The 27,493-nt window shown below is 42.6% G+C and overlaps 4 protein-coding genes across 4 annotated transcripts; 1 reads left to right on the top strand and 3 right to left on the bottom strand.

The window, feature by feature from the left end:
• Positions 1-328: 328 nt before the first annotated feature.
• LOC107278595 (uncharacterized) lies at positions 329-1,276 on the bottom strand. The gene has a single exon (XM_066304200.1). It carries the CDS (start codon positions 1,132-1,134, stop codon positions 577-579), a length of 558 nt encoding a protein of 185 aa, XP_066160297.1. The 5' UTR covers positions 1,135-1,276; the 3' UTR covers positions 329-576.
• Positions 1,277-1,531: 255 nt separating this feature from the next.
• On the top strand, positions 1,532-3,370 carry LOC4347422 (60S ribosomal protein L9-like). The gene is made up of 3 exons (NM_001403846.1): positions 1,532-2,008; positions 2,123-2,245; positions 2,980-3,370. Exons 1-3 carry the CDS (start codon positions 1,646-1,648, stop codon positions 3,064-3,066), a joined length of 573 nt encoding a protein of 190 aa, NP_001390775.1. The 5' UTR covers positions 1,532-1,645; the 3' UTR covers positions 3,067-3,370.
• A 50-nt stretch (positions 3,371-3,420) lies between these two features.
• Positions 3,421-6,492, bottom strand: LOC4347421 (uncharacterized). Its single transcript, XM_015756607.3, has 2 exons — positions 6,119-6,492; positions 3,421-3,867 (listed from the first exon to the last, which is right to left on the bottom strand). The coding sequence occupies exons 1-2, from the start codon at positions 6,423-6,425 to the stop codon at positions 3,638-3,640; spliced, it is 537 nt and encodes a 178-aa protein (XP_015612093.1). The 5' UTR covers positions 6,426-6,492; the 3' UTR covers positions 3,421-3,637.
• A 9,794-nt stretch (positions 6,493-16,286) lies between these two features.
• On the bottom strand, positions 16,287-21,194 carry LOC4347420 (zinc finger protein WIP2). Its single transcript, XM_015755547.3, has 2 exons — positions 20,239-21,194; positions 16,287-17,026 (listed from the first exon to the last, which is right to left on the bottom strand). Exons 1-2 carry the CDS (start codon positions 21,103-21,105, stop codon positions 16,565-16,567), a joined length of 1,329 nt encoding a protein of 442 aa, XP_015611033.1. The 5' UTR covers positions 21,106-21,194; the 3' UTR covers positions 16,287-16,564.
• Between the last annotated feature and the right edge of the window lie 6,299 nt (positions 21,195-27,493).

The following is a 27,493-nucleotide window of genomic DNA, read 5'->3' as shown; positions in this document are numbered from 1 at the left end:
TACAGGCTTAGGGCAAGCCGAATTTCGTGGGCTATTATGGCAGCTTTTCTCGTGCACAAATATGGATCTTTATTTGGCCCACCGCGACCCCACGGCATAACGAAACAGGCAGAGCCCCTGGAAAGATTTCAGCAATACCTGTTCAGACGACGACGTCTGCTCTGTTGTTCGATTTCCGTCCGCATATTCGTCGTGTGATCGTGTCCACGCCTGGAGTTTTCTGGCACAGGCCGCGCTCTTCTCACCTCAGCCTCAGGACTCAGGTGATCGTGTCAACGTCCGGAGCTCTCAGGCGATCGTGTCTCACTTCACAGGTTGACAGGTCGGCGCATTCGATGCCGTTCCAAACGCAGAAAATTTAGAGAAACATCTCGGGACAGAGCGGCGCTCCCACGCGTGGAATCCCGCAGATGTAAAACTTCGTTACAATTTACAGTGTTCGCAACATCAAGAAACGACATTTTTTCATTCGAAAATGCTGCAAATCTGCAACTGGCAATCTCTAGACAAATCCTTTCCCTTTCGATGCCGAAGCAGAATTGAAGTTTGAGAATGTTCTTCGTCTAGACCGAGCAGTCAGTGATCTGCAAGCGCGAGGCGTTCACAGATCGTCTCGACGACCTCCCTCCCCTGGGACGCGTTCTGCCTGAACCTCTCCGCGCACCGCCGCTCCACCATCTCGGCCGCCCAGGCCGCCACGGCAGCGAGCGGCGCGCACCGAATGCTCGTCTCCTGCCGGAACAGCGTCCACTCGTCGGGCCGCTCCGGGTGCGGGCGGTAGCTGCAGGTCTCCTCGACGTGCACCAGCGCCCGGAGGTTGGCGTTGCGGGAGATCACCCGCATGGCCCGTGCGGGCCCGTCCACGGTGGTGTGCTCGACGCAGAGCACCACGTCGGCGGCGGCGACGAGGCCGCGGAGGAGGAGCGGGAGCGGCGGCGCCCGCCCCGCGATGGCGCGCACGGCGTCGATGCGCCCCGATCCAGCGTCGACGCGGCGGGACAGCGTGTGCACCTCGAGGATGTGCGACAGCGGCGCCGCCCGCGCGTCCGCGTCCGTGAACTTGCGCCACGCCGCCGCGGTCACCCGGTGCCACGGGTGGCGGTACACGTGCTCCTGCGTGTACGAGACCACCATGCCGGCCGGCCGGCCGCCGCTTGCCTGTGCGCGCGCGCGTCGCGTCGCGCCGAGATCGAGCGAGGCTAGCGAGAGCGATTTCGACAGCAACTGCAGCGAAATAATGGGAATATGAGTGTGTGTGGACTCCGGACTCCGGAGGAAGAGAGGAATATTCGAGTTCCACGGGGAATTAAACCCATTATTTTGGGCTCAATTTGCTTGGACTGCAAAGCTACCAGACCTGCAGCCCAGCGCATCTACAGATGGGCCAAATTTTGACATACTTCTTAGTGGGCCTAAGAATTCATGAATTGGGGCCGGCCTAAGGCCAGCAGCCCAGTGAGTCATCACCTCGCGACCTAATGTCTCGATCCAACGGCGAAGATCAAAACCCTAACCTGCGCCATCGTCGACTATATTAAAAGCCCACTCCTCCCCGCGCCGCCGCCCTTCTCTCGAGCAAGCACCCAAACCCTCCCCTCTACCCCGCCGCCGCCGCCGAGGAAGGGGCAAGAGGAAGCCGGCGAAGATGAAGACCATCCTGGCGTCCGAGACGATGGAGATCCCGGAGGGGGTGACGGTGCAGGTCGCCGCGAAGGTGGTGACGGTGGAGGGCCCCCGCGGGAAGCTGACCCGCAACTTCAAGCACCTCAACCTCGACTTCCAGCTGCTGGAGGGCGGCCGCAAGCTGCAGGTGGACGCGTGGTTCGGCACCCGCCGCACCATGGCCGCCATCCGCACCGCCATCTCCCACGTCCAGAACCTCATCACCGGCGTCACCAAGGGCTACCGCTACAAGATGCGCTTCGTCTACGCTCACTTCCCCATCAACGCCTCCATCACCAACTCCAACACCGCCATCGAGATCAGGAACTTCTTGGGCGAGAAGAAGGTAAGAAACCCACCTTTGGATCACTTCCATTTGCCCGCTGTTCGTGGATCATCCTAGATCTCCCCCACAGATCTCTCAAATCTGATGCGTCTTTCTGTATGCTTTGTGTTTCAGGTGAGGAAGGTTGACATGCTCGAGGGGGTGACCATCTTGCGGTCGGAGAAGGTGAAGGACGAGCTCGTCCTCGACGGCAACGACATCGAGCTCGTCTCTCGCTCAGCAGCCCTCATCAACCAGGTGAATGATACGATCCCGTTTCTTCTCCCTATAGATTGGAGATTTCCTGGTCTTCTAATACTGATATGATGCAATATAACCTAATTAGTCCTGATCTTTGCATGTGTTATGTACTCATGTTGCCATGGTTGTAGGAATTAGTTCTCTTTGCTCCAATGATATATCTAGGTTTGTAATTGTTTAACAAGTCATGCCTGCCTGCTTGTTTCTGTTGTTTGCTGCTTAAGGTTATATGTTGAAACTGCTAAGGCGGCATGATGTTCTATGTCCTTAGTTTGATCATTGGCAGTTGTGAATGTCATTATTTACAGTGCTCTACTTAGGTTTTAATAACCATTTCACCATCTGTCTGTTATGTCAGTACTGAAGTTACGTTAACACATTTGTGACGAACAAATCCATTTCTTGAACAACCAAGATCCCTTTTGTAGTTGGGCTAATTGGCATTGCTAAGTTCTTGGTTTGGAAACCATGAGTGGTGTCGGTGCTCAGGGTACAGTTTGTTATCCACTGTCTGATCCCTATTTGAATTTGGCGTCTGCACAACACCATGATTATACATCAAACCTTTTTGCCAATGTGATTTATCTTCTATTTTTCGGTTCGTCGAGCACTCTTTTTTCCATGCTTTCAGTGAAACAAGATATTTTATCAATTATCGTGTGTTTTGCTCTTGTTGATTTGTTTGTGCCCTTGTTGTGTTGTTGATCAAAATTCCCTTTGCTTGTAAACAGAAATGCCACGTGAAGAACAAGGATATCAGGAAGTTCTTGGATGGTATCTACGTGAGCGACAAGGGTACCATCACAGAGGATGCGTAAACTCCTATCTTCACCTAGTATCATGAAGTGCTGTTTCTTGTCTCCCGTGTCTGATCATCCTCTGAGTTGCAATTTTCTGAGAGACTGAATTTTGTAATGGTGGGTTATTTAGGATGTAATGGAGCATGGTATCTTATCCTACATATTGTTTCTGTTTGCGATTATGAAGTCTATTTATCATCCCCTAAAGACAGTTTACTGGAAGCATTCGTGGTTAGATAAACAGCATAATGCTACTTAAAAGTGTGAGCTGGTATGTTTTCCCCTGCGTATGATGGATTGCAAACTGGAGGAGTGTTTTTCCCCTGCCCTTCCACTGTTACTGGAAGCAGCGGTTAGTTTCGAGACATTGGCTTATCTGGACATAGAGGATTCCATTGTTAGCATCATGGATGCATGTGTGATTTAGAGCTGCAATTCATTTGATTACCACACTCCGCACTACTGATCTGACACTGACGTACAGAATCAACATTGCGAATGCTTTTTGGGGACTTCCTCTCACATTCTCGCTGTAGAGAGTGCGTCTAGTAGAGGGTGAAACCGTCGCTGTACTTAAGAGAGAGTGCGTCTAGTAGAGGGTGAAACCGTCGTCGTAGGAGACGTGGCGTCCGCGGCGGCAGGGCGGCGCGCCCTCGTCGCGCTCCTGGCAGCAGCTCCACCTCCCCTTCCAGTTGTCTCTCCCGGTGTTTGGGCGACTCCCCCTGTCGTTCCACCTGTACACGATCACCCCGCTCTTGTCGCTCCATTCGCCGTCGATCCCCTGGTGCGGCGGCGACAGCGAGAACAACCCCTTCTCCCCTGCAAACCCGTCAAAAGATAGATTCAAGTCTTATTTAACAGTAACTAGCTGGGTGGTCCGTGCAATTGCGCGGCTAGCACCCAAACAAAATCATATATTTTTTTAAGTATGATTTTACTTAAAATTTATTAAATAGCTATCTCATTGTCTTAAGATTTTGAAAGATCAAACTTTATCATCTCCGTGTTTCTAATTATATAATTTTTAAAAGTCACACTAGTTGCTACTTCTTATGTCATCTCCTTCTTTATTTGCTTGTCCGATCTACCACAATTTCTATTCATTCTCCTTGGAACCTTTAAAAATTGGATCTTATATTTTTTTAGAGTTTATTGTCATTTTGGGTTTCGTTTTTATAATTTCTAGATGTCCCGTCAAACGTTGCCATTATACTCCTCTACGGCCCGTCCACTGTCTTCTCTTTATTGCCATTGAGATTTTAAAAATCGAACATAATTATCGTTTGGGTTCATTTTTACTTTCTAGAAGTCCCGCCAAACCATCAGCGGCTTTGCTATTTTACTCCTCTACCACTCGGCCGCTGCCTCCCTTTTTTTTTGTCATTGAGATTTTAAAATCAAACATGATTATCATTGGTTTTTTTTTACTTTTTAAGAAGTTCCGAACCTTTAAAAATTGGACCTTATAGTTTTTAGAGTTTATTATCTGGTTGGGTTTCATTTTTTATAATTTTTAGAAGTCCCATCAAACGATGTCACTATGCTCCTCTACGGCCCGTCCGCCGCCTACTATTTATTGTCATTGTGATTCTAAAATTCGAACATAACTATCGTTGGAATTCATTTTTTATTTTCTAGAAGTCTTGTCAACCGTCGGTGGCTCTACAACTATACTCCTATACACCCCGCCCGCTGCTTCTCCTTTTTATTGTCATTGAGATTTTAAAAATCGAATATTATTATCAATGGGGTTTATTTTTTTTACTTTCTAGAAGTCCCGGCAATCGCCTTGCTCGTTTGCTTCACGGCCTACATGTCGTCCCTCCTTTTAATCATCATTAGGATTATATTTGGTGTTTTATTAACAGTTTTTATATGTCGTATCAATCGTCACCACTCTACTCTTTTATAGGTCTGTTACTTAATTTATCTTGTCATGTGTTTTAGATGGTTTTTTCTTTCAATAGTCTTTATTTTATCCCAAATTTTAGTTATTTATAAACTGTATTCATAATTGAAATCTTATTTTTCTTTTTCTAATTTGAGAATTTATTTTTTCCAAATTTTAATTAATACCATATTGTGTTATTTTAATATTCTTATTTTTTATTTTCAATTTTAGTTGTTTCAAAATTGTATTCCGAACTCTCTGTTAGTTTTTCTAATTTTGGATATTATTTTATTTTTTATTCTGAATTTTAATTAATGTCGTATTGGGTTCTTATATCATCCTTCTTTCAATATTGCTTATTTTTAATTCCGAATTTCAGCTAATTTTAAATTGTATTTCTACTTGAACTCTTTTTTTTTCTAATTTCAGATTTTATTTTTATTTTAATTCCGAATTTTAATTAATCTCGTTTTGAGTTCTTATATGAACTCTTCTTTTAATATTCCTTATTTTTAATTCCGTATTTTAGCTATTTTTAAATTGCATTCCTACTTGGATTATCCTTTTCTTTTCTAATTTTTGTTTTTATTTTGAATTTTGACTAATCTCGTATTGGGTTCTTATATGGAAACTTCTTTCAATATTGCTTATTTTTAATTCCGAATTTCAGCTATTTCTAAATTGTATTTCTACTTGGACTCTTCTTTTCTTTTCTAATTTTAGATTTTATTTTATTTTTATTTTGATTTTTTATTAATCTCATATTGGGTTCTTATTTGGAAACTTCTTTCAATATTGCTTATTTTTAATTCCGAATTTCAGATATTTTTAAATTGTATTTCTACTTGGACTCTACTTTTCGTTTTCTTCTTTTTTCTCCGATTAATGTGGAAATTTCTAACCCCCACGGCAAACGTGGTGCCTCCTTTCAAAACTGTTTTAATAATATAATAGATACTTATATTTACAGCTAATTATTATTTCAGTGCTATATAATGTATATTTATATAAGGTCATTTCGTTAATTTCAAAATACGTCGATCTAATCATTTGAAGATGCTTATAAGTGTTAAAATGTTGTGGGCGTCTATCCAAAATGTCGACACACTTCACACTACACTAGCCCAAGATAGCCACGAACCGGAGAAAGAAGAAGATATTTATCGCGAGGTTGGCTACCTGTGACGTGGCCGTGGAAGGCGCAGTCGGTGGGGGAGTTGTCCTCGTCGAGATACAGGCTCCCGCACCGCAGGCATCGCTTCCTATCCTTCTCCTCGCTCCGACTGCCCTGCTCCACCGCAGCCGCTGCTGCCGCGGCCGCGCCGTCGCCTGGAGACGCGCCGATCCGCGCCGTCGCAGGCCGACACGGCGGTGCCGCGGCGTTCCGGTGGCGAGACGGCCCGCGCGGCGGCAGTACCGGCACCGTGCGGGTTGGTGCGAGAGCTGGGCTCGCCGCCATGGCGTGATGAGGCGACGGGATTGGCATCTTGTGCTAATGGAGCTCGCACTCCACACGCACACACAGACATTCCCGCTGAGAATTGCTGCCTCTTTTCAGGTTGTGGCTTGGGGGTAATGGGCCAAATACAAACGGCCCAAACTACACTGGACGACGTAGTAGTGATGCAGGGGAAGAGATCTGGCCCAAATTGAAACTAGCGATGTGAGTAGTGCCGTACCCGTACTGCCATGTCTCTCTCCACGCCAAGGACGGCAGGACGCCAGGACCAGGAGAGTACAAGCAACTTCCTTGTGATTTTTGAACCAACCCTAATAATCTCCACGTTTTTTCTAGTAGTACAGTACATAGGTAGTACTTACAGTCAGTCGTTGACGTGCTAATAACGGTGGCTGTCACGCAGTGTCATCATGGTCCTCATCACGCAGTGGAGGTGGTCCAAACATGTATCATAAGCATCATTCAGAAAACTCTGAAGAAACTGCGATTAGTTACAGCTCGCCGACGACGACGGGCGAGCTTCCGTCGGTCCGACCGGCCGCGGTCGCAGAGCAGAGCAGGGAGGGAAGCTGCTGACTTCGCCGCGCTGCGTCGCGTTCGGTTCTTGCCAGCCTTCCCAAGTGGGTTCCTGTCAGCTTTTTCCTCGCGGCCTCTGAGCCTCTCTCTCGGTCATCATCCTTCAGCTCCTGCGGCTTTGCTGACTGGAGTTGCTCCAACTGTTTGTTTACAGTTTTGACTCTTGGTCTCCACATTTACATCGGCGGCTAGAACACGCACATTTCACTCTCTCAAAGAACTTTTCACCCTATCACATTAAATGTTTATACACATACATGGAGTATTAAATATAGATAAAAAACTACTCCCTCTGGTCCTATATTAATTGACGTTTTGGACAAGGTTGAGGTTAAACTTTTATAACTTTAACCATCAATAACTTTAAAAATATTTAGTTTAGAAAAACATATATAGATTTGTCTTTCAAAACACTATAATAAAAGTAAACATGTATTTATTTATTGTATATATTATAATAGAAAAATAAGGTCAAAGGTATATTTTGTAGAGCGTGTAATTGTCCAAAGCGTCAATTAAAATGAAACTGGAGTGAGTAATTACACAGATTACGTGTAAATGCGAGACGAATCTTTTAAGCCTAATTGCTCCATGATTTAACAATGTGGTGCTACAGTAAACATTTGCTAATGACGGTTTAAGTAGGTTTAATAAATTCGTCTCGCAGTTTATAGGCAGAATCTGTAATTTGTTTGGTATTAGTCTACGTTTAATACTTCAAATGTGTGTCCGTATATCCGATGTGACACACCAAAACATTTCGTCTCGCGAACTAAGGCCCTATTTACTTCCAGGGGTGAAAAGTTTTGGCGTGCCATAGTGATTAAAGAACCAAACTCTGAACTCGTAGCACCTGACATCTTTGTGGCCTCAAAATAGAAGAACAGAACTGTGGCGAATGCACTATACCAAAACATTTGGGTCAGGGATCTGAACACACTAGGCTGCGTTTGATAGGATGGGTTGGGAATCCATCCCCTCCGCACGAAAAACGGAGCAGTCCATTAGTGCGTGATTAATTAAGTATTAGCTAATTTTTTTTAAAAAAATGGATTAATTTGATTTTTTTAAAGCAACTTTCGTAATTTTTTTTTGTAAAAACACACCGTTTAACAGTTTGAAAACCGTGCGCGCGAAAGAAAGTGAGAGAGGTTGGGAACCTTGAGGTTCGAAAGCAGCCTAAAGATAACCACGGAGGACCATCTGTGACAATTCATCAATCTTTGGACGAAAATTCAGAATATAGACCCTCATCGTTTGGGTGCTATTATGCGAGCAGAACACTAGAATCTTTCGACACATCGCCATCCCCAACCTCCGTGATTGCAAAATCAAATAGGAGGCTGGGGCTTGGGTCAAAGTAGGAGCGTCCAAGTTCTAAGAGTTTCTATTTGGGGGGAGATTACGTACTTTGACCTTTTTAAGTCGGGCGAGGACTTTCACACGTCGATGTACATACTTTAATTTTGTTTACTCCCTCACTATGGGGTGTTTGGAAGAGAGGGGCTAAACTTTAGCCCCTCTCTCAAAAATATAAGTCTCTAGGAGATGGACTTATATTTTTGAGAGAGTTAGATTTATTTGTTCAAAGAAAAGACGCCTAAAAATCATTCAGGGCTCTTGGTATCCTTTACCACATTCACTTTCCATATTCCCTTTCTTTAGTTCAGACGCTATCATACCTCAGGGAAAAAAATTTTCTATCAACGATTCCCACCCAACTCTAAAATGACTCTCCCCTCTCTCCCTTAACATATCGAAGGCCTCTTATACGTCAACTAGACCTTAATAGCTCAGACTTCCGAGCCTTGCTGGATGATGCAGAAGGGCCAACATAAGAGGATCAAATAGAGCGACAGTCCAGATTCAGGGTTACTTGTCCACACCAACTAATCAGGTATCGGAAAATAGGGCATATTTGTTTCAGCCGGGAGACCCCCTGGGGGTCTAGTTTTAAGGCGATTAGGCCTATTGAGATGCACATACTACCTTCTTTCATCTTATCACCCCGCCTAGCGACTTTGCAAGCATTACAGGCTAGGCACCGCCGAAGGTAGTCCAGTCCGCTTGTTAGATTGAATTGAATCTTATATAACCTACGTAGCTAAAGAGAAAATCATAATAGTCTAAGTGGACCTCTCAAAGGTATAAATAAGTATACATTAGTCTTACTGGTTCGATCTTTTTCTTTTTTTGTTATGATGCCCACATTTCATACTTCTCAATTCTTATTTATTCAAGGGTTCGTATGTACTGAGTTTAGGGTTTAGCCCCTCTCTTCCAAACACCCCCTATATATACAAGATGTAGCTTTTGCCTTCTTAAAAAAATTTAGATCAGGAAGAAGGTGAAAGAGAGGAGAAAACTAATGAAGTGACATGTCGGACTCGCCCTCACCTTTTATTTTCTCAAAAGATCCTCTTTTTTAATGATTGGAGTCATATAGGCCAAATTAGGCCGGTTCGAGCAAGGGATATAACTTAAACAGTTTGAAAAGTTAAAGAGGCACAATATATGATTTGCATATTTAAGATTGATGTTAGTGTTCCATGGAATTTTAGGGTGCCGTTTTACACATGCAGTTGATTTTGCTTATTTTGTTCCTACAAAAATATTTTCTACCTGTGAATTTTGCATAGCGTAGCTGGTTAGATTTCATTTCGTGAAACATATAAACTATGGTTGAAATCTTAGATTTAGCATGGGTACCCGCATTTATGGCTAATTTTTCCAGGTGTAGGTGATGTATATGTCAACAGCAAGGTGCTCGTGATGATTTCATCAATCGCAAGGTACATATCGATTGTGGAGTGCTTGTAGTGTCTTCGTAAGCCTTAAGGTATATGTCGACAGCGAAACGTTGGTGGTGACTTCATCAATCCCAAGATATATTGGTTGCTCATAGAGAAAAGATGTGTATGTATTCACAAGGTCAACTGTGTGCGCGTGTTTATAAGCATTTGTGTATGTAATGTGTTTCAAAAATATATATTCCCTTATTCCCAAAACAAGCACAACTATGAGTTTCTGTGTCCCAACTTTAATTGTTCGTCTTATTTATTTTTTTTAAAAAAAACTAAAAAATATAAGTCACGCATAAAGTAATATTCGTGTTTTATAATCTAATAACTATAAAAATACTAAACATGAAAAAATTTCAAACAAGATGGACGATTAAGGTTGGACACCGAAATTTATGGTTGCGCTTATTTTGCAATAGATCGAGTATAAAATAGCCAGCTCTACGTTTTTTCTTTAAAAAAAAAGAAAGATGTTTTTTGTGTTGAAGGAAAATTACTGGGCGCGGGAGGGCCGGCCTGGTCAGCCAGCCAGGCCAGCGGTAGCGGTAGGTTGTACTTTGGGGCACCGGCATATCCAACTTTTCAGGACAAAGACTGAAGCTGCTGCTGGTGTTGATTAGACTTTGCATAGCAGGGCAATAATTTCCATATCTCCCAAAGTTCCTCCCCACGAATTATTCAGGCAGCTACCGATACACATTTTGGCAGGGCGCGAAAAAGACACCAATGTACTTCAGTACTTGCAGCCAACGCAGTACTCCGTCTGTGGCCAGTGGCCAGCGCGCGTGTGTGTGCATGCGCAACGCAAGAGAGCGTCGCATTGATTGTGTGTTTCTGCGTGGCAGATGGTACTACAAGGGGTACGTGGAGTCCGGGTCACGTTGCTGGCCTGCCCGGTCCGGCCGGTCTCCCCCACCTGCAAAATTCTCACACACGCGTGCCCGTTGAGGTGACCCGTCCTCCAGCAGCTACCGCGCGCCGCGCCGATCGACTGCTCCCCCTCTCGTCTCGTCCTGCTTTCGCACGCCGGATCAAACGCAAGCTAGCTTCCCATGGTATTCGGTGTTGTTTTGCCCGAAAAGCAATCTATTTACACCTGCAAACTGCATATATGAAACGCATGAGTTTGTGGTAACGAGGGCCGGGTAAGATTGACAAAAAAAAAAAAAAAGGGGAGGATATGCATGCAGTGCCCGTGAAGTGCACGTTACACCAACCCTCCATCTATCGATCCGTCGTCTAGATGAAGCTAAGGCCCTGTTTTGGGTTGAAAGTTTTGAGAAGTACTACCTCCGTTTCAAAATAAGTGTAGCCGTGGATATCCGTACCCAACGTTTGACCGTCTGTCTTATTTGAAAAAAATATGAAAAAATTAAAAATATTTAGTTACACATAAAGTATTATTTATGTTTTATCATCTAATAGCAATAAAAATACGAATCATAAAAATTTTTCAAATAAGACGAATGGTCAAACGTTGAACGTGAATAATGTAAAACTACACTTATTTTAAGACGGAGGGAGTAAGTCAAAATCAATTGGCAAGGGGCCGACGATTATGAGAATTAAGAAAGTTGGTTTTTTAGCACCGGGCCTAGCAAAAGAGAAATCGCCATATACTAGCCATTATTTAGATATGGGTGGAGCCCAAGAATATCGGAGAGGGTCTAACACCCTACTATTCAGTTTATAATTACCTAATTAGTTAGATGGTCCTATTATAAAAAAAGAAATTATTTGAGGGAGCTTTGACTCCATCCATTCCCCCCTTGTCTCCGCCATCGCTTGGTGAGTCATCAGCTAGTGGGAGTATGTCAAAACTAGATTTCCCAACTTCTTGCTGCTAGCTGGGTTCATTCTGAATCCTATAGCTATTGATTCACATAGTCTAGATGAGTATATGGACCACTTCCCTCGGTTCCAAAATGTAAAAATTTTTAGGTTTAAACAAATGAGCAATTTTATTGTACTTGAGAGATACCATGGGGTACCAAAGATTTAGTGTAAAATTTGGTATATCATAGTACTTAGGTATCACGAGGTATCAAATTTACAATTGAAAAGGCAGTACCTCATGGTATCTTCTCAAGTACCGTAAAATTGTTCTTACACAAATACTAAGGTTAGGTCAAAAGATTCCATGTAAATAACTTCAGTTGTCAATTTTGAATTGCTTAGTTTTTATTTCAAGCATTTCATTGTCTTAGGAATCATCAATAGAATGATATGAATCTTGGGAATAAGTGCATGAATCCTTATAATATTATGATGTAAAATTTGAATCATAGAAATACTTACTCTCTCCATCCCAAAATAAATCAACTTTTATACGAGAATATACATAGACTATATCCAGATTAATGTATAAAATTTTATATTTTATAGGGCAGAGGGTTTATATTTTAAATTGGATGGAGCATTTAGAAGAGGTGGTGATTCTATAAGAAGCTGTAACCATTGGAAGCTAGAATTAAGGGCATGGTCGTTTCAACAACTCAGGTGAGATTTTTCATGGCATGAAAAAGAAAATCATTAACGAGTAATTAATTGACTATTAATTATATAAACTTAGAAATTGATTGATCTTTTTAAGAAACTTTTACATATAAAGTTTTATTTTACGAAATGTACCTTAAAATAGTTTGATAAGTATATCCACAAAGAATTAACGAGGGAGTTGCTTGCCCGAGTTGCAGAAACGAACGGAACCCCAGGCAGCACAACTCGTAAGATAGGCAATCGCATACAGTGTGTCGTCCCGGCCTGCTCTGGCAGAAGAGCAACTTCCTCCATGCCTGACTAGCGGCAATAATAATATTCCAGGTCCCCCCATTGATTCCCTCTCATGTATCTTTCCCTTTCAATCCAAGAGATGCATGAGAAAAGCTCATCATTTGACATGAACATCTCATGGTATTTGTGTGTGCAGCAGCAGCAGCAGGTAGCAAGCATGTACATCTGATGTTCCATCCATCCATCAACCTTGCCTAGACATACTTTTGTCGGCCATTCCGTGGTGAGCCTTCAAGTGCGCCCAAAAAGTTGATCTCCATCTACACACATATCCTCTCCTCGTGAAAAGAAGATCCCCAAGCTATTTGTTCTCTCTCACTTACACACAGTGACACACACATACTACTCATCTCTGTGCTTTGTTTCCCTCTCTCTCTCTCTCTTGTTTCTTTTACAGTACATGCAATGCACAGGTAGGTCACAGCTCCATCCAATTGTAGGATAGGAGTATATAAATGTTTGGGCAAGGAAACATCTTTGTTTTTGGAAGTATCTCCAGCTACAATACCCCATTGCTCCCTTTTTTCCCTTTTCTAGGGCAAACAAACAACTGGACATGTCTCTCACAGCCTTTCTGCAGGGGAGGTTCGGATGCTTGCACAGGAAAGAACACATAGCAACAGTAGAAGCTTGACCGATACAGGGTTGGGAGGTTATTGTTTTCCAGATGTAGACGAAGAGATGGTGATAAAATTGGCCCCATCCCAAACGCATAGCGTTAGCTCTAGCAAAACCTGGCGTTGTTTGAACCGACAGGTTCAGTTGAAATTAAAAAAGAGAGCTATATGGCAAAATTATCCACTCCTAGCTTGAATTTGCTGCCACGAGTTAATTAATACTAGTACTAGCTGGTATCTAAAATCTCAAAAATCTTGGGGGAGGATCCATTTATTAATTCTTTTTTTTCCTAGAAACCCCTTTAGGACTCATTTGCAATGTAAACATTTTCTAGGGTTTTGATAGGATGCTAGCTCAATTTCCTCTAGCTAGTACAAATCCATTAGTATTCCTTCATTTTCAAAAGAAGGCCATGAGTTTTTAATTAATGGGCGAAGATAACAAAATTCCAAATCTTACAACACAATGCTAAAATTGAAAAAAAAAACAATTCCATAGAGAGGACCTAGCAAGAAAAACTAACCCCACTCATTACCATGCGCAACTTTTTTCCCTCCACTCACCCGAATCCTCATTTTCCCTTCTCTCCCTTCGTTTGCCCTGTCTCCCCTTGTGATACTTCACAATTGTTGCCTGCAAGTAATTAACATCCTCCCTCATGACGCACCATATCTCCTAGGCAAAATTTGCCACAGGACATGCAAAAAAAACGTGTAATTGGCTAAGAGACACCGTGAAAACATGACACGGCTGATGGACAGTAAAAAAACATGTAATTGGCTGTAGGACACCGGTCACATTTTTTTTATTATTTCCAGGTCAAAAGAGGTGAGATATTTTTCTAAATGCCTGACTTGCCCCTTCTCTTTCCTTCTTTAAACACCGGTGGGTCCCATGTGTCATGGACAGTGTATGTTTAATCTAATTTTTAATAGGTTTTTAACCATCAGGCCCCACGCGTCATGGACTAATTTGTTCCTAATTAGTAGGGTGATTACTATTTACTAACCATAAGTGGGGCCCACATCTCTCTCCTATCCTCCTTCTTCCTCACGCACGCGGCGGAGCAGAGGAACAGCAGCCTGAGCTGGGACGGCTCGGTACGCGGCGGAAAAAGCGGCGGCGCTCCGCCGGGGTATCACTGCCGGCGACGGCGAGGACCAACGCCGGGATCTCCTCATTCAGCGAGGACCAACGCCATGGCGACGAGCAGCGCCGGGATCTCCTCGTTCAGTGAGGACCAACATCGACGGTGACGACCAACGGCCAGCCTCACCTCCATCCTCATGGTGCAGTAGCTGTCCACGGACATCCAGGGTCTGGACGGCCTCATCGCCAGCTCTGACCCCATCGGCTTCCAGGTCGGCTCCTTCGCCAAGAGCTACCTCATGCAGGAGCTGGGCGTGCCTGAGTCCCGCCTCCGGGAGCTCGCCATCACCGACTACTCCTCCAGCCTGCAGAGCGGCGTCGTGGCGGCCATCGTCGACGAGCTGCCATACGTGGAGCTCTTCCTCTCCATCAACTGCCAGTTCAGGACAGTGGGGCAGGAGTTCACAAAGAGCGGATGGGGATTCGTGAGTTCTTTTCCTTGTTGGCTTCTTTTCTTCTTCTTTTTATCCTACACTACAACCAAGTACTACATATGCAGGCTTTCCAGCGCGACTCCCCTCTGGCCGTGGACCTTTCGACGGCTGCCGAGGAGGAGGAGGCTAGAGAGCGAGGTAGGTGCGGAGGCAATCCGATCCGATGAATTGGCGGCGGCGGTGCTCCATGGCAGGGACAATCTCGCCATTTGAAAAATATTATCACCTCTTTTGATCTGGAAAATATAAAATATTGTCTCCGGTGTCCTATAGCCAATTACACAATTTTTAGAGTGTCAATCAGCCGTGTCACGTTTTTACGGTGCCTCTTAGCCAATTACACGTTTTTTACATGTCCTGTAGAAAATTTTGCCTATCTCCTATTTGACCGATGTCATCCGCCACTCCTCGACTGCTCTTATGACGTTTGCTTTGGTACCTTTTCATCTACTCTAGTTTGATATCTATGACGGTTTGTGCGCTTTCGACCTGTGTTACCGCTCATTAGTTTCCATCTCAAGCACATCATCAAGGGCCACTTTCCATGCATGTCCAGGTGATGGTACATTCTTGGTGGTTGCTTTTGTCCAGACATAAAATGCCAATGAGAACACTGTTTTGGCAAACACATGGAACCCACATAAACACACATGCCACATGTATACACATTAGCTAGTGACATGAGCCATGTCCCCTTAAGGCCTTAACTAACACCCTCAAGGTCTCAACAGACAATGTCCATGAACAAATCCACTAATCTCATAAAATTTCTCAATTGTACTATATCACATATTTATAAACGTGAGCACCCAGGACCTGCCCGTATATACCAAATACGTGTTTTGCTTATGGTAGTATATGGAAACAACATGCAAATGAAAAACAGTATGTACAAGCTTGAGCCAAACTCTGTACAAACATTTCGTCTGAATGTGTATAGTATATATGATGGACAAACAAGAATAAAAACGCCATTATTTTCAATTTGCGTTAGTCAATTTGCGTCAGTCAATTTTCCATGTGTATAGTAAGCAAATTGACTGACGCACACATCGCGTCCTTGTAACGCAGCATCTCATATTCTAGATGAACGAAAGTACATACCACTGTACGAGGTGATCGAAACAAATCGATCGAGAATATCAGACCCGCTGGCAAATACGTACACACATTGCATTCACAGGCAATATATGCAGCTTACAGACCACTCCACGCTACAGCACCCAACCAATTAAACAAGAAAGATGATAATAACAAAACAAAACAGAAAATCTAGACACGATCGATCGATCGATTCCTTGATCGCGACAAAGCTACGGGCGCGATCAATTTGAGATATCGCCCTAGCAAAATTAAAGCTAGCCTCCTACTATACCAGATCACGGAGTTGCACTAATAATCAACAAGAGAACAAGGCGTGTACGTCCCACCAGATGGCGACACCACCACCATCATCAACAGTGTGTACGCCGTACTACGTACCACGAAGAAGAAGAAGAAGAAGACAATCACCAACAGCGAGCGAAACCGATGAGCAAACTCGTATACATCCACGGTAGAACGTAGTAGACTAGTAGTTCATAGTAGTAGTGTTGTTACAATGAAGAGATTCACTCTGGTCCAATAAAAAAATACCTCGAGGTTACCGATACATTATGGTACCAAATTGTTTCCAATCGCTGGATCCAATAATACATATCTTATCCAGCTAAATCCAACGATCAGAAACGATTTAGTAATGTGAGGTACTAGTACTTCGAGATACTTTTTGCTGGACCGAAGCAGGTCTTTGCGATTAGAGGGATCGGGCGGCGGGGGCGGTGGAGGAGGAGTCGTGGTCGAGGTCGGAGACGGCGCCGTCGTCGTCGTCGTCGAGGGCGGCGGCGCCGCCGAGCGCGCCGTGGCCGTGGCCGAAGGCGCGGGCGTGGTCCTTGAGGGACCGCTTGTGCTTGAACTCGGAGCCGCAGAGGCAGTACCAGAGCTTGCCGCAGTTCTTCTCGTGGGTGCGCCAGTCGCCCTTGACGGCGAACGCCTTGCCGCACTTGCGGCACAGGAACGGCTTCAGCCCGTGCTTCCGCTTGTAGTGCGTCTGCAGCGTCCTGAAGTCCTTGAGCGGCTTCGCCCGCGGGTGGTCGATGTTGTTCCGGCAGCCCGCCGCGCAGCAGTAGCACGGCAGCCGCAGCATCGCCGTCGGCTGTATCCCCCGCAGCGACTCCGGCCCCTTCCTGTACTGCGACCCATGCCCCCACATATGCATCTGCATATTATCATATTGAACTCATCATATTACTGTATTACGTATATACTCTATCAAATAAACATTGTACAATACTACTATATACGCCCTAAGTTAGAAAAACACAACACACAACTCCTGAAAACTACTCCGTGTATATGTACGTACACCGCTAGTAACTCAGAACGCAGATGTCAGGTTGTTGTCTGTATGATCGTATGCTGGATTTGCAGGCTGGGTTCAGGCAATGGTGGTTTCCATGTGAACATGCAGACTTGTACTGTTACTGCTGCTGTTCATTTCAGTGTGGTACTAGGACACCGTATACTGGCTTTCTTTTTAATGCGTTTGCTTATCTTGAGATATTTGCAGACATCTAGTACGGATAATCAGAAGGGAGTCGATCTGGCTGGACCTGGCCGGCTCATGCATCAATCTCTCCTTGCTCTTTCTCACACAAACTTTCCGGCTTTCCCCATGCATGCAGCTGTGATAAACCGGAGAAGCCGCATGAGCGCAGAAGAAACGCCGGCCTTTTGAAAGTGAGGGCGCTATATATGTAGCTCTTCAGATCAGACAAGGCTATGGCTTAGCTAGTAGTAGGAGTAGACCATTGCTTGTGTGTTTGTGACTGTTGCTTGTGAGATGAGAGAGTGTGTGGCGTGCTTGTGCCTGAGGAGCACAGTGTGTGCGTCAGGGACAGTGGAGCTAAGCTACAGCAAGAACACTGCACATCTCTTGCAGTTCTTGGGAGAGGTAAACGGCAGCTGTAGCAAAACCACTAGCTCTTGACAAGTGAGAAACGAAGGAAGAAAAGGTTAATGTGGCTTGATCAAACATCCAACCTAAGCTAGCTTGGCAAAAAAGCTTCATCATCTGAAAGCTAGAGAGATCAGTGTCATATGGTAGTGGACTGCATGCTGGCTGCTGTGAGATACTACCACACACACTTCACACCATTGGAGTAGAAGAAAGTAGCTAGCACCAGGAACACCTGGCCCCTGCCCTGCCTGTCTGTGCATGCAGCTGAGCTGAGCAAAGCTAAGCTTTTTCATCAGAGATATCATCAGACACACACACTATAGCTAGCTGCTGCATGCATGCTAATGAGATCTCTTTCCATCCATCAATAGATACACCAGGACTCATCTAATCTACTTAGTACAAATCTTATTCATGCAGATCATGCAAAGGTGAAGTCTCTGGAGAAGAGATCTTCACTGGGATCTCTGCTAGCTCTGACGAACCACCACTCTAATAATGCGCGCATTTCTAAAGAGAGCCCCCTGTAAAAAGCAAGAGCGCCCCCAGAAAAGCATAAAAGTCGCATGCATGTATGACTGCATTTGCATTTGCATGGCATGGCTGCCCCGGCCTGGCCATATCTGTCTTGTTCAATCACACGAAAAGGCGGCCACTGTGCGTGCACAACTCCAACCCTCTCCTCCTCATCTCAGCTCAGCTCAATCTCCGGTGATCTCAGAGACCAGACCAGACACCAGCACGTGTAGCTTGTATCCACTACTTCTCTTATGAGATTTGCTCTAACTCAAGGTAGCGGTAACTCACGGTATTAAATCATTTCCGATCGTCGGATATAGCTGGGTAGTATGGGTATTGTTAGATCTAACGATCCGAAACGATTTGGTACCACAGGGTACCAGTACCTTGAGGTAACTTTTTTTTTTTTTTGGACCGGAGCAAATCTCCTTCTCTTATAGCTTGCTTGCTAGCAGTTGCTAGTACTCGTCGTATTTCAACGATAAGCTAAACAAAAAGGTACGAGCTAGCACTAGCAGCCATGGAATCGAAGGAGAACTGAACTGAACTGCTCTCTAGCTTTCATGTTCCCTCCGTTTCAAACTAGATGGCTTTGAAAATAGGTCGCCAGTTTCAAAATATAGCTATCTCATTGAATGGATTTTTTTTTTCGAATGGAAAAAAAATAGCTATCTCTGTAGTTCAAATTATATGGCTTTGGAAATAGGACCTTCATACTTTGTCGTTCATTAAAAATATGGTGTGCGTGTATGTGTTCATATGGATGAATGTACACGTGTTATGAGCGATTACGTTTATACTGTGTTTCTAAAAAAAATTGACTTTGGAATAGGAGCTTCATGCTTCATCGTTCATTGGTCTGACAGATCGAGCAAAAGAACAAATTAATGTTCAGAGAAAGAAAAGACGGGATTCATGTTCTTAAGCTAGCTAGCCCGGCTATGGAGTGGCAAGACACACTTGATAATCGAGATTTACTAGTGTACGATAATTCCAAGATCAGCTGCATGTTGTGTGGGACGTTTTTTGTCAAGAATTTCTCAGATAATATGTAGGTTTAGCAGCTAGCAGAGTATCTATAATGCAAAGAGAGGTTGGTGAATATATGGATATTTTTACATAGATACATATGTATATCACTTAATTAATCACTGTAAACAGATAACTCTTAAGTAATTAATTAGGTTCAGGCTTTCTTCTTACCAATCCTAATAAAATTCGGTCGGCCTAATTCTTTCAGTCAACCCGGCAAAAATAAAATTCAGTTTTTTGTTTTTATATAAAGGTAGTGCAGGTTTTCGTTCGCATGCTGATCGAGGCTGAGTAACTAGCTAAGTATAAGAAGCATACGTTAATGGGATCAAGAGGTATATATAGAACGAGTGAGACGCATTGTCAAACATTATTCCGACAAAAGAACTAGCAAGTAATTACACCCAGCTAGATATGCAGCGTTCGTTCAAGAGCCATAAAGCTTTCCTGAACTACTACTGTAGAAATTTTTCATAGCCAGATCTTAGAAAGAAAAGGTAAAAATTGCGTCGCCTACTGTCGGTATCATTTATTTGTTAGGTGATTGCAATTAGGATATGCTTGAAAGAAAAAAAAATTAGTTCTAGCTAGATCGGATTTATTCTAGCCTAAGAAAAGGGATTTATCAATCTACTGAAGAAGACATATGCTTTGTCATACCATGACGACAAAAACGGGGGAAGACGAACAAGAGGACCACTAGTGGTACAGTTTGGGGATCACGCATGATGCTATGTCTAATTCTAAGTAAATTAATCACTTATTAGTCTTGAATTGCGACAAAACTGAACAGCAATAACCCACAAAGAATCGCAAAAAAGAATAAAATTAAATGGAGCAGCGATAATCTAGAGCAAGCAAGAACAGTAGCAGCTAGCAGAATTAAGCTGTGAAGAGAAATGAAGAAATTGCTGGCTGACCTGCATGTTGTTGTATCGGTTGAAGGTTTTGAAGCAGACGGGGCAGGAGAACTGCGTGGGGCCGATGAGGATCTGCGACGGCGTCGGGATCCAGTACTGGCCCTTGTTCAGACGCCCGATCGGCGTCGACGCGAACCCTAGCGGCGCCGCGGCGTCGGCGGCGTCGCCGCCGTCGCCGTCGTCCCTGCTCGCGCCGCCGGCTTCCTCCGCCTCGTCCTCTTCCTCGTCACGACGCGCGGTGGAGGATCTTCTCCCGGCTGCTGACGAGAGCCCCGAGATGAGGTCGGCGGCGGCGGTCGGGCTCGGCAGGCCGATGTGCAGCGCGACCGTGACGTCCGCGTCGTCGTCCCCCGCCGCGGCGGCTTCGGCGGCGCAGCAGCCGGAGCCGGAGCCCTCCACGTCCATCGGGTCTCCCGCCGCAGCCTTGGTGTTCAGGTCGGCGAAGAGCCGCCCCGCGCGGCGACGACGGAGCTGGTGGTGTCTATCGCCGCCTCCACCGCCGCCGCCGCCGGGCGTCGAGCCCGGCACGTCCTCCTCGTCCGCCCCCTCCTCCTCCGCGCCGTCGTCGTCGTCGGTGCAGTCCTCCTCCCCCCGCTGCCGCGCACGCTCTTGCGCCGCCGTCGTGCCGCCGCGCGAGGCGGGGGTGAGGGACAGTAGCGGCAAGGCCTCCCGGAGCGGAGGCGACGGCGGGGCAGTCGTCGTCGGCGGCGTCGCGGCCGTCGTCGACGTCACCCCCGCCGTCGGAAAGAACGGGAAGGAGGAGGAGGAGTAAGCGCCAGCCGGCGACGGCGACGGCGACGGCGGGGTGGAGAAGCAGTAGCGGCGGTGGTGATTCTTGAGGAAGCTCGCGTAGTAGGGGTTCTCCATGGCTGGCAAGGTAGCTTGCGCCTCTTGCTATGGAGAGATCGACACAGCTCGTGTGCGTGTGTGGTGGCGTGGGCGTGGTAGTTGGCGAGGGGTTATTATAGGGCGTGTGAGTGTGAGAGGGAAGGCCCCCGAAGGGGATTGGGAATGAGTATATTTACTATTTACTGTGGAGGTTAATTAGCTAATGTGTGCATGGAGGACGTGGTACGTACGTACGATGTACCGGGAGATAACTCTTGTTTTTTCGGATTACTAAGATGGACGCACGCGCGCGCACACCATTATACACTCTCCAAGAGTCGGAAACCAACAGCGCATCTCTGATCTCAGTAAAAACTTGTTGGAAGCCCAACTGCATGTGCATAGTTTTCTTGGACATCACGATTTAAACCCTGGTGGGTGAAATCATGTGCATACGACTTCAACACCAGATTTTCTACTTCAGCACCGCACCAGTGGTGCTTCCCCTCTTGGTTTTTTTTTCTTTCTCGTAAGGAGGGACATGTTCTTTCTGCAGAGTAAGGCTTCACAAGCTCGATGAATTTTGATCGGATTTCGGGAATTTGGATCATCTCGAGTTATCATGTTTGGAGTTTATGGAAATTCATTCGAAATGTGTCGATTTTTCTAGATTGGCGAAAAATCGATGTCTCACTGGGCTCGAATTTCACTGGCCAATCAATACCTTGTGACTTTATCACTTAAATTTTGTATTTTATATATTCATTAAAAGGTTCATGAATAGAATCAAAATATAGATAAGAAATATATGCCCTCTTTAGGGGGCTTCTAGCAGCCATAGATACTCCGAGAATCTCGGCTAGCTCCCCAAACAATCCAAATGTTTACTCAAGATTGTGACACTTAGTAAAGCTAAAAATCCAGGAATTAATTAGTGCTATAAGCTAGGGGATTATATATACTTCTCTATATTCTCACCAGCTCGCCAGATATATTATAAGAAATGTTCTTTTTATGGGAAAAAAAGATTTGTAGTCAAATTTCCATTGATCGATTCATTTTTCCATATGTCCTTATTTGAAATTAACGAAAACCCATTTATTGTGTGTGCCCATAGTTACAAGCTAGTGATGGTACATGTACTATTATTATGTGTTTGGTTTATAAAATTTTGATGGAGAAATCTTGTCCAGATGGGTTTTCTTTCTTTCGGCCCGGTACTGTTGTTCCTTATATATACACATTATTAGCATTTTGTTATAGGTCAATTTGTTTTGTCCGGGGCCACAATTCACGGATTATTGATGCTGCTATTTAAAGATGAGCAATAGCTTGTGTCAAAAGACAACTAAGAACATCATCACCGGTCTTGACCAAACTACAAACGTGCAACTTTACGAGTTCTTACATTAATTTCCGAAATATTGTAATAATGGAAAAAAGATGTTTTCTGAATCGGTTAAAAAATGAATAAAATTAACTAAATTCAGGATGTATGAAGCACCTAGAATATGAATATATATGGAATGAGGGATCCTAAAGGACAAATATAGGAATCGAGACGAGAGATCCGAGGATGATATGGGAGCCTAGAGAACAAATATATATATAGGACCCAAGAGGATAAATATATATGGCACTTTAGAAGAAAACTAAGAGGACAAATATGGGACTTTAAAGGGAAGGCTCAAGGGATGAATAAGAAAATCCGGAGGAAGATTCTAAGGGCGCAAGGCCTTGTTAGTAGGGAAAAATTTTTGGGTTTGGTTGTCACATCGAACATACGGACACACATTTGAAGTATTAAACGCAGTCTAATAACAAAACAAATTACATATTCCGCCAGGAAACTACGAGACAAATTTATTAAGCCTAATTAATTCGTCATTAGCAAATGTTTACTGTAGCACCACATTATCAAATCATGGCGCAATTAGGCTTAAAAGATTCGTCTCGCAATTTACACGCAAACTGTGTAATTGTTTTTTTTTGTCCACGTATAATACTCCATGCATGTGTCCAAACATTCGATGTAATGGGTGAAAAATTTTGTTTTGGGAACTAAACAACCCCCTATATGAATGTGGCTACAAAATAACACGGATATTAATTCTTACAAATTTTTTTTCGATATGCATCTTTGGAGCAAAACTTTTATTACATATGTACACTTGTCATATAAATTGAATATATAGCAAAATTATAATCTATAAAATATTTTTGTAGAGGAAGATTCGCATATACTGTTCTTGAATGACTAATCTAAACATTTAAAATATCCCATAGTAAAAATGTCACCACATCACATTTTCTGTACATTAGCTATGTTTTAGTGTGGAATTTGCGCTTGTCGTTCCGAAATGATCACAACTTTGCCCTTTCGAGGGAAGGTGTTGGGTTCCTGTCCATCGATTCAGCTAGTATCTTCTTAATGGCAACATATTCAATTTTGCTTGCTTGAAATTATGAAATGTTATATAGCATATAATTATAATTACCGTTTCAAGTACCAAATGTTGAGAGGCTGATTTAAATATTCTTTCCGAACTTCAAAACTTTGGATATTACAATGCGAAACTGCCCTATATAAACACATAGTATATTGTAAGAATATGAAAAGGGTGTAAAATGTGACATCAATATAGTATTTGTATTTTTTGGAGAATCCATTTTGCTATTGTTAATTAGAGTCTAGACGTCATAACACTCGGTGAGAAAAAAACCGAAGTATATATTGATGCCTTAGACCTCTTCTTGATGGCATTTTCCAAGTAATTGATTTCATTTACTATATAAACATAATGTAAATTCTCCTTTTATTTTTAACATGGCTCTTGATGCAGTTACTAGTACTTATGTTCTTAAGAGGATGATTTGGTTGGACATTGACACAGTCTCCAATACATTTTATCATTACTATATCAAACTATATAATTATAAAAGATAAATTATGAAAGAGTTTTTCATGACACAAGTATGTCAACATTTTTCATATTTTGAATCATGATACCTTTGAATTAATCTATTAATAACTTAAGATTTTGAGGTTTGACTGCACATATTTTAGGACGTTTCTAAGAACAGGACATATATAAGTAATAAACAGGGAAATATATATATACAAATAATGTAAATTCTCCTTTTGTTTTTAACATCGCGGTGGGAGATACCTGCTAATTGAGGGAGCTGAGAGTAACCTGATCCCGCTTATAAAAAGAGCTAGCTAGACTAAAAACAAATTAACAATTGTTAGCATGATTAACCGGCAGAATTTAAAACATTATTCTCGATGGAAATTTATTTACCTTAATTAATTTGGCTACGGTACGTAGAGATGTAGAGAGAACATGTAGCAAGATTTTAGCTACGGAGAATGAATCAGCAAGGGACCAACACTGAATTAATGTGGGTTTCCGTCTTTTCGCCATCTGAAAGCAAACGGCGTACGTGGTTCTTATACCGGGACCATTTGTGAATTGTGATCGTAGTAAATATATGGTCGACGCGAATGTTTCGCACTTTCGCTGGCCGCACCACAGAAATCATTGGATTATAAGGCACATGCAGGGATAGTGTTTTTTGCTTACAAATTGAGAAAAAATAATGGAAATTAATCTTTTTGGCCATCAAGTTGTACAATTCCAACCTGATCGTAGACATTCTTTGGTACCTAAGTAGGAGTAAGATATATTTACAAAAAAAAACTATATTCCTTACGATTACACAACCAACACTCTTAATTCCAACATGCATTGAGGGCAGGTCATTACTCCATTTTATTAAGATAATGAAAATGGACTATAATGCTATGACAGATTACTACATATACATCGCTTAAACAAATTATAGACTAACAATTCACCTATTAAAGTTATTCGGTGGTGGTCTTTATTAATAGGTTTTCTTTCTCTCATCCTTAGCTTGGAGAGAGGTATATATTTCCTTATATTTGATATTTACCTCTTTGTGAAAGGAGGTATCATAATTAATCTTATAGATTGGAGTTAGGATAAGATTGAAACCTCATATTTATATACTCACTCCGTTTCAAAATGAAGCTATTTCTACCACTCGATCTTTGATTAAGCTATTTCTTCACCTATCTCCTTCTCTCAACCGATCACAATCATTCTCTATTCAATTTTTTCTACTTTCTCTTATCATCTAATCTTAACATTCCCCAAATTATTTCCACCTACTTTCTTAATAATCGTATCTAGAATTGCTTAATTGTTTTAGACAAAGGCAGTATGTTTTTAATGTTTTCTTCTGTTTTTGAGAGGTATACTACGAGTATTTGTGTTATTCATGAGAAATATACCTTCGGGGTAAAGTTATATAACACTGACTAGGCTGTGTTCTTTTGGAGGGATTGGGAACCCTTCCCCTCCACACGCAAAACGGAACGATAGATCAACACATGATTAATTAAGTATTAACTAATAAAAACTTGAAAATGGATTAATATGATTTTTTTAAACAACTTTCCTATAAAAACTTTTTGCAAAACACGCACCGTTTAGTAATTTAAAAAGCGTTCGCGTGGAAAACAAGGGAGATGAGTTGGGAACTCAAGGGAATGAACTCAGCCTAAGAGCAGGTGCAATAGCAGACTATAAGCCTGCTATAAACACATTTCGAGGAAATAAGGGAGGAGAGATAAGGGCTACAGATTTGTAGCCAGCTGCAGCACGGACTCTAAGATACATGTGTGTATTGGTGGGACAAACTATAAATCATGTAATATATGTTTATAGGTAACTATTATATTAATCGGCTATTAAATTGACTATAGATAATTTGGAGCTAGTAGTTGGCTATACTATTAAACTTGCTCTAACACTGGTTTATCTATACCTCTTTATACCTCTCGGAACAATAATTAAAGTCTCGTCATTGTCAATTGTAGACTTGTCTTATAATTAGTTCAACCAGTTTATATTTTTTTTACCCTCTTAAACAATAAGATGGTTGCACCGTTGCACTACAGATTTCATTTATATATAGCCTAATTACCTCTGCCCAATTGTCTGTAAGATCCAGAATCATATATGATTGGCCTTTTCTGGCCACAACTATGCATACATTTAACACCTGAAAAGAAGAATAAATTTAAAGGCCATTATTAATTACACGTGGAATAGGATATATTCAAACCAGCATTCAAGGAGCGAACAGTATTACTATAGATATAGGCGGCCTTACCAGCAAGTTACTGTTCAATTAGCTAGTGGCCCGTGCAATTCCTGTAGATGATCGATGTGAGATTGCGAGTGAGTGCTAATCCCAAGCCAGTCAATAAATCGGGGAGCATGGACAGATCCAGTACCATTCATGTTCAATAATTATACATGCATTGATTGGAAATTAGAGGAATTAATCTTAATTATTGTTCAGGCTAACCTGAACTCAATTAATTAGCATAGCTAACTATTGAGCAGTACAATAATACTAATAACAAAAGATGCTCACTTGGAAACTTGCCAGTATATAGAACAAACAGAAACTTGATAGAACTAATATAGTTAATTAATGAAATAATTTCAAATTAATCGGGAAAAATCATTAGCTCAAGAGTCAAAACCTAGTTGTTGCTGAGGACCACCACTGATTATATTGACTAGTCAACCCATTCCGTGTTAGTCTTCCTCTAGAAATAGCTCCATTAATATATTACACTTGCCATACAATGTTATTATTATTGTTACATTTCAAATATACAAATATGTTCCATCCTAAATATAAGGCACAACAATTATTAATTATTTATCTAGATCACTCTAGTAAATACAATCCAGGTACCCAATGGGCTTAGAGATTTTAAGGGTGCCGAATTTAAAAAATAAAATAAAAGGAGGGAGATGTTCTAGCTAATTGCATGCATGCAATGCGCCCCTTGTAATGAAAATGGTTACACTTTTTATTTTAGGATGGAGTAGTATTGTGTAAGCGTACATAGTATTACCTCCCTCCCGAAATAATTGTATTATAAAAAAATAGATATATTAGTACATATAAATAACCACAGTAACCCTACATGCATATAATAAAAAAAAAGGTCGAGGCAGATGCGAATGGAAAGATGAGAAGGTAGAAGGCGGGATACCTCCATCTAACCAATTGGACGTGTTTCAACTTATTATAAATATATATTTTTAGACAGAATTAATTTGATAGTTAATTACAGATCTACTGTATTAGGATGGACATAATTGCGCCTTGTATGACTCGTCCAGTTAATTCGAATAGCTGTATATAAACAGCTCACAAAGACTTAAATACATTGTCCACGCGATTAGCTATCTGTCATATAGTATAGTGGTTTCTCATATTCTGCCATAATGAAGTAACTTATTGCATGCATGTACTTTATAGCCACCCTGCTTGAACATTTGATCATCGAGATCACAAGCAAATAATTGGTTAA

This window comes from Oryza sativa, chromosome 9 (genome assembly GCF_034140825.1).
Source record: "Oryza sativa Japonica Group chromosome 9, ASM3414082v1".
NCBI classification, from domain to species: Eukaryota; Viridiplantae; Streptophyta; class Magnoliopsida; order Poales; family Poaceae; genus Oryza; species Oryza sativa.
Note: the sequence above shows the minus strand (reverse complement) of the source record. Positions and strands in the feature narration are given on the sequence as shown.

What these genes read in the sequence shown, in the direction of transcription:
- LOC4347422 (NM_001403846.1), top strand. Translation starts at nt 1,646, where the DNA reads ATGAAGACCATCCTGGCGTCCGAGACGATGGAGATCCCGGAGGGGGTG. An exon ending in ACTTCTTGGGCGAGAAGAAG is followed by an intron (nt 2,009 to 2,122) that starts GTAAGAAACCCA and finishes TTTGTGTTTCAG; the next exon opens with GTGAGGAAGGTTGACATGCT. An exon ending in CAGCAGCCCTCATCAACCAG is followed by an intron (nt 2,246 to 2,979) that starts GTGAATGATACG and finishes GCTTGTAAACAG; the next exon opens with AAATGCCACGTGAAGAACAA.
- LOC107278595 (XM_066304200.1), bottom strand. Translation starts at nt 1,134, where the DNA reads ATGGTGGTCTCGTACACGCAGGAGCACGTGTACCGCCACCCGTGGCAC.
- LOC4347420 (XM_015755547.3), bottom strand. Translation starts at nt 21,105, where the DNA reads ATGGAGAACCCCTACTACGCGAGCTTCCTCAAGAATCACCACCGCCGC. An exon ending in ACCGATACAACAACATGCAG is followed by an intron (nt 17,027 to 20,238) that starts GTCAGCCAGCAA and finishes GATAATATGCAG; the next exon opens with ATGCATATGTGGGGGCATGG.
- LOC4347421 (XM_015756607.3), bottom strand. Translation starts at nt 6,425, where the DNA reads ATGCCAATCCCGTCGCCTCATCACGCCATGGCGGCGAGCCCAGCTCTC. An exon ending in CTTCCACGGCCACGTCACAG is followed by an intron (nt 3,868 to 6,118) that starts GTAGCCAACCTC and finishes ACGGGTTTGCAG; the next exon opens with GGGAGAAGGGGTTGTTCTCG.